The following is a 7,358-nucleotide window of genomic DNA, read 5'->3' as shown; positions in this document are numbered from 1 at the left end:
TATGAGAAATTGTTCGCCTACAGGGATTGGGATGGACAGCTGTGGAAGGATATAAGCCCTGTAAATGCTGGGATGAGCAGCTGTTGATCCTGTAAGAACTTGAGGTTGGCAGATGTGGGGTCTGTACGAATGTAGGATGGACAATAAGTCATACAGAATCTTCATATGGCAGCTGTACGTCCTGGAGGGACTTGGGATGGACAGGGATAGGCCCTGTATGTTCCTGAAATGGACAGCAGTAGGCCCTGTTGTAGTTGGTATGGACAGTTACAAGGCTTGTAGGAACCCTGGATGGATATATATGTAGGTTCTGTACCATACTGGGATAGGCAGCTATTAATCCTTGTAGGAGTGTGGGATGGACAATCATGGACTTTATAGAAACTTTGGATGGAAATATGTAGGTCCTGCAGAATCTTATGGGTGATATAAATCAAGCAGGAGTGTGTGATGGACAGCTGTAGGTCCTGTAATCTGCTGAGATGGGCAGCTGTGGGTCCTGTAGGATCATGGTATGAGCAGCCGCAAGTCCTGTAGGAACTGGCTGTGGATAGCTATAGGTGTTGTGGGATACTGAGATGGGCTGCTCTTAACCCCATAGGAATCTAAGAATGCAGCTGTGGGCCCTGTGGGAGGTTGGGATGTTCACTTGTAGGTCCTACAGGACCTTGGTATGTCAGCTGTAGGTCTAACAGACACATCAGCTGGACAGATGTAGGACCTCTACAGTCCTGGAAAGGACAGGTGTAGGATTGGTGGGAGCTTAAGATGGACATCAATGGATCATAAAGGATCCTGAGATGGGCAGCTGTAGATCTTGTAGCACCATAGCATGAGCAGCTCAAGGTTCTGTAGGAACATGAGATCATCAGCATCCTGAGATGGGCAGCTGTAGATCTTGTAGCACCATAGCATGAGCAGCTCAATGTTCTTTAGGAACATGAGATCATCAGCATCCTGAGATGGGCAGCTGTAGATCTTGTAGCACCATAGCATGAGCAGCTCAAGGTTCTGTAGGAACATGAGATTATCAGCATCCTGAGATGGGCAGCTGTAGATCTTGTAGCACCATAGCATGAGCAGCTCAAGGTTCTGTAAGAACATGAGATAATCAGCTGCAGGCCCAATAAGAACTTAAGATGGACGATTATAGGTTCTGTAGGATGCTGAAATGGATAGCTTTTGGTTCTGTAGGAGTATGGAGCAGACATTTGTGTGTCAAGCAGTGACTTGGAAGGACAGCTGTAGGTCCTATAGAAATTAAGCATGTCAACTGTAGATCCAGGGAGAGCTAAGATCTGAAGAAGTAATTCTGATGAAAGACATTATTGTTACTGGAAGGAACAATATAGGTGTTTTGAGAATGACACAAATATATCTTCCTTTCTGCTAATTTGAGTAAGAAGGATACTAGAAAACAAGATCTCGATATCTTAGCAAGGGAGATGAAAGGAGGCTGTGGTCTATTAAAGTGAATGCTTCAATAAGGTCACTGAAAATGGCGCCTACGATTAAGCCCATGTTCATGGTCATTTTATCATATGTTCATGGTCATTTATCACATGTTCATGGTCATTTATCATATGTTCATGGTCATTTATCGTATGTTCATGGTGATTTATTGTATGTTCACGGTCATTTATCATATGTTCACGGTGATTTATCGTATGTTCACAGTGATTTATCATATGTTCATGGTCATTTATCATATGTTTATGGTCATTTATCGTATGTTCATGGTCATTTATCACATGTTCACGGTCATTTATCACATGCTCATGGTGATTTATCGTATGTTCATGGTCATTTATCATATGTTCATGGTCATTTATCACATGTTCATGGTCATTTATCGTATGTTCATGGTCATTTATCATATGTTCATGGTCATTTATTGTATGTTCATGGTCATTTATCACATGTTCACGGTCATTTATCGTATGTTCATGGTCATTTATCATATGTTCATGGTCATTTATCGTATGTTCATGGTCATTTATCATATGTTCATGGTCATTTATCACATGTTCATGGTGATTTATCACATGTTCATGGTCATTTATCACATGTTCATGGTCATTTATCATATGTTCATGGTCATTTATCGTATGTTCATGGTGATTTATCGTATGTTCACGGTCATTTATCATATGTTTATGGTCATTTATTGTATGTTCATGGCCATTTATCATATGTTCATGGTCATTTATCGTATGTTCACGGTGATTTATCATATGTTCACGGTCATTTATCATATGTTTACGGTCATTTATCACATGTTCACGGTCATTTATCACATGTTCATGGTGATTTATCATATGTTCATGGTCATTTATCATATGTTTATGGTCATTTATCGTATGTTCATTGGTCATTTATCATATGTTCATGGTCATTTATCACATGTTCATGGTGATTTATCATATGTTCATGGTAATTTATCGTATGTTCATGGTAATTTATCATATGTTCATGGTCATTTATCGTATGTTCATGGTCATTTATCACATGTTCATGGTCATTTATCGTATGTTCATGGTCATTTGTCATATGTTCATGGTCATTTATCGTATGTTCATGGCCATTTATCACATGTTCACAGTCATTTATCGTATGTTCACGGTCATTTATCATATGTTCATGGTCATTTATCGTATGTTTATGGTCATTTATCGTATGTTCATGGTCATTTATCATATGTTCATGGTCATTTATCGTATGTTCATGGTCATTTATCACATGTTCATGGTCATTTATCACATGTTCATGGTGATTTATCATATGTTCATGGTCATTTATCACATGTTCATGGTCATTTATCGTATGTTCATGGTCATTTATCATATGTTCATGGTCATTTATCGTATGTTCATGGTCATTTATCATATGTTCATGGTCATTTATCGTATGTTCATGGTCATTTATCATATGTTCATACTGTATCATCCACCAATGAACTCTGTTTCTTTGCTGCCATTTTCATCTCAAGCTCATTAACCCAACAACAAACTTGTGTTCAACTCCTAAGGATTAAACATTTGATAGGGACACTGTTGTTATTAACTGGTTTCTTTCATTACCATCTCGGTTCTATTATCCCAATTTCTGACTGTGCCTAAAACAAGATATGTGAGTGTGATCATAGTGGGTATAGTCATAAAGTTTTTTTTTTATTTCCCTGCAATTCTGTTCATGGAATTATTATCAACTTCTATAAAAATGTGATTTCACTGAATGCACTGCAAAATAGAGTGAACATGATGATTCTTACCGGAATGGTGTCTCAAAATTACATAAGCAGTGTGAGCAAATCCTGTAAACAGAGCTGTTGCTTTTGACAATGAGTTAACTATTGTGAATGCACGCTGTAAATATAACTGTTGGCTTAGGTCCCATTATGTAGTAAGCAGACAGAATTACTGAATGATTCAGTTAACAGGTCTTTAGTAGAGCAGTTATGTAATTAAATCATGTATAAGAGAGATTAAGGGTGTACATCCCTATCAATTCAAAGAAGTTGGCCTGTCTGGAGGGAGTGTATGTCTGGAACAATCTGGTTAATGTGTTGCAATAAGACAAATTGCTTTACACTGTACCTGAGAAAACCCGCATATTTTCCTACAAAGGAATCTAGAGGGAAGAGAGCTTACCTGGCAGTATCTTCTTGTCCCAGGAAGGAATTAACGGACATTGTGTTAGAGAATCTTTCCCTTTGTAGGACTCAGGGACTTTGAAAGAAAATAGTACTGTGTGGGAGTTTATTTGGCCATCACTACGAAGTTAATTTTCTTTTGGTACATTTCTTTGTCTGAGATGGGTCATCACCACTGATTTTTGCTTCATTTTGTAATAAAACTAATTATTTTATGAACACAAGGAGTTTGGTGCATAAATATACTTTGAATGTATTCATTTAACAACAGAATATTAAACAAAATCTGTCAAGTCTGTATTTGGTTTATATGGCCTACACCTGCTTTCCATGTGACCCTTAGTAACTCACATAGCCTGCCTTTACACCAGACGTACCCCTGGAAACTGTGAAACTTGTCTGCCATTTTTTACAGATATAACACAGAATAATACTGTTTACTCAGAATAAGTATTCCTCTCTCAGTTTCCTTTAACATTTTAGGATTTCAAAGAAAGAAGGCAGTACATATTTTATTAAATTCATTTATTTATATAGGACAAGCTAAGTAAATTGGTTATACTACTATTAAAAATGTCAGTCTAGATGGATAGACTGAGCTTTTCTGTCTTCGTAGCTGATTTTTGAGTTTTCAGATTAAGAACATCGTTTCACTCTTAATGTTTACACAGCACTCAGAAATGCAGTGCTGAGAGTTAAGAATGGTGCTGAAACAAAAAAAAAAAAAAAAAACCCCGTAAAATAAAAAAACATCATGTGGAGTTAACCTGACGTTTCTCAGTTTTTCATCCAGTGGGTCATATTATGCTATATGTGGAACTATAATATAACTGTACTATGACAGCCGGTGACTGATACATTAAAATTAGATGGATATTGTGTAATATCTTTACCAGTGACTATGATGCTAACCATGTTTGTATGGTTGCTAACAACTTTGACTCATTTGCATGTTTGATGCACTGGTGCTATCCCAAAGGGTCTGGGTCCGAAAAGAGATCCCCTTCGCAAAAAGTGCAGGACTCATACATTCTCAGTAACTAACAAATCTAGGCGTACAACCACATTTAAAATATTCATCATGTTTTCCACATTTCTTTGGAAAATGGGAGGTGCTGAATGCCTTCTAAACAGCAGCTTGTTAATGTTGTAGCTCTGTTGATACAGGAGCTGAGAAGAGCCTTTATTTTTTTCCTTCGATATTTGGAAGATTTTTTTTAAGTTAAGGAGGGTCACCAATTTGTGAATCTGTACAGGCCTATATATGACATAGCTATACTCCCCTCATTCAGTATTCACTATGAAATGCTTATCAGCCCATTCATTTCCCAGAATGCAAGAGTGAGAAGTTAGGTTGTAGTCATGCAGATCCAGATTTTAAGTCTAAGCCCTTCTTTTGGTGGCAGGTAGTAAGCTTGAAACTCCTCTGTCACAGGACCACCACTCCCGCCTATACGTGATGTGAGCATCTGGACAATTTTTAAATATTACTCTAATTTACTTACAAAGTTATTGGAAAAACATTTTTTCCACCAATATAAATTTACTGAGCAATAAGAAGCATGAAACTGTAATGTCTGAGATTATCGACTGACTGCATTCCTCTGTGAGTTACCAGAAAATCCAAAATTTTACAAGAAAGGGGCAAAAATACGAGGCAAAATCAAGTGAATTCTTCAAAAGATGAGGCAGCCGAGAGACATGGGCATAAGCTACTCTGACCCAAACAGTGCTGTCAGCACTGTCCCTACCCTCATGATTGAGTCAGTGGTGCAGTGGACTGTCTTGTCTCCTTTCCCCCTAAATGGGATAAAATAGCAACAGCTGCTCACTCCAACCTTCACATGTCCTGGCATGTCCAGTGCCAGAGCTGCTAACCAAACTCAGGTTGTCTGGGCCATATTTAATGCTTTATCTCAGGCAGATAATCAAACCCAGGTTGTCTGGGCCATATTTAATGCTTTATCTCAGGCAGATAACCAAACTCAGGTTGTCTGGGCCATATTTAATGCTTTATCTCAGGCAGATAATCAAACTCAGGTTGTCTGGGCCATATTTAATGCTTTATCTCAGGCAGATAATCAAACTCAGGTTGTCTGGGCCATATTTAATGCTTTATCTCAGACAGATAATCAAACTCAGGTTGTCTGGGCCATATTTAATGCTTTATCTCAGGCAGATAATCAAACTCAGGTTGTCTGGGCCATATTTAATGCTTTATCTCAGGCAGATAATCAAACTCAGGTTGTCTGGGCCATATTTAATGCTTTATTTCAGGCAGATAATCAAACTCAGGTTGTCTGGGTCATACTTGATGCTGAATCCCAGGCTGATAATCGAACACAGGTAGTGTGGGTCTGGTTAGTGCTTTATCCTTGGCCGCTAATCAAACTCAGGTTGTCTGGGTCGTACTTAATGCTGTATCCTAGGCTGATAATTGAACACAGGTAGTCTGGGTCATGGTTAGTACTTTATCCCTGGTTATTCATTGAACCCAGGTAGTGTGGCTCATAGTTAGTACTTTATCTCTGGCTGCCAATCAAACCCAGGTTGTCTGGGTCATAGCTAATGATTTATCCCTCTAAGTTACAGGGCTGAGGCAAATCAGGTCTTAATCAACTCTTCATTGTGAATGGCAAGGGGTGACATTTACAGAACTTTGGAGAAACATTTAGCTTCACCATTATGGCCACTTTCCCAACTGTTATGCATTTCCTGTATTGACTTGAGCACTTGACACTCTTTGGCTCACAGATTTCATCTATTTCCTGTTTAACCAAAGCTTCTGTAACCAGTTTCTCCCATGTAAAACACGACCATCTTCTTTTGTTATAACTATTTCCGATCATTTATTATTTCTTACATAGTGTATGTAACCATAATCTGACCTGGTATTAATCACATTTGCTGCAGGAATGTGTATAACGCATTATCTGATGAAGAATTTAGAATGCTTTTAGGAACAAGAAAACTTTTTTTAAGACAATAACCTGACAAACAAAACAGAGAGGACCAGAACTTTTAAAAGGTTTGATTTGCGACTTAGTCAATAGTGAAGCTTTGGGATAGGCTTGTCTTATCCATCAGATGCAGTGAATATCTGGCTCTCTTTTAAAAACATTGGATTAATAGTTTAGAATATTTGCCTTTCCACTGATATTTTATAGTCTGTGCTCTGATATGGTCCCACAGACCTGAACACAGGTTTTATTAAACTATGCAATTAATGGGAAATGCCATTTTCAGTGATGTTCCAGAGGAAACAATTCCAAGACATGTACATATAAAATATGTAAAAAAATACAAGTTCAAAATATCATAAATGAAGGACAGAATATACATTGAATGAGCACAGTGTTCAGTGTGACTTAAATACAGCTTATGTACTAAGCTTATAGTACATACAAAGAGAATGTGTAATAGATTAAGAAATATATATGTCATGTATAAACTATGCAAATAATGCTGTTTCTTTAAGAGAAGTCTGGTAATACTGCATATTAGACCAACAGAGCAAGGAGGAAACACCAGTGCTAATAGAACAACACCAAAATTCAATAAATAACACCAGAAAGAAATGAAATTAATGTAAATGAATAGATGCAATGACTGCCTCTATAAATTGTAGACAAACTTTTATTAACGCTTAACTGCAATCGTCATTTTCATCCTAATCAAAAGGACTTCATCAAATGATCATTTATAG

General features: G+C 37.6%; 1 protein-coding gene across 1 annotated transcript; it reads right to left on the bottom strand.

Moving 5' to 3' along the window:
• Window positions 1-1,529: 1,529 nt before the first annotated feature.
• Window positions 1,530-2,339, bottom strand: LOC122814502 (histidine-rich glycoprotein-like). Its single transcript, XM_044087077.1, has one exon. It carries the CDS (start codon window positions 2,337-2,339, stop codon window positions 1,530-1,532), a length of 810 nt encoding a protein of 269 aa, XP_043943012.1.
• Between the last annotated feature and the right edge of the window lie 5,019 nt (window positions 2,340-7,358).

This window comes from Protopterus annectens, chromosome 10.part0, assembly GCF_019279795.1.
Source record: "Protopterus annectens isolate FY-2018-M chromosome 10.part0, PAN1.0, whole genome shotgun sequence".
Taxonomy (NCBI): Eukaryota; Metazoa; Chordata; order Ceratodontiformes; family Protopteridae; genus Protopterus; species Protopterus annectens.
Note: the sequence above shows the minus strand (reverse complement) of the source record. Positions and strands in the feature narration are given on the sequence as shown.

What these genes read in the sequence shown, in the direction of transcription:
- LOC122814502 (XM_044087077.1), bottom strand. Translation starts at nt 2,339, where the DNA reads ATGATAAATGACCATGAACATATGATAAATCACCATGAACATGTGATA.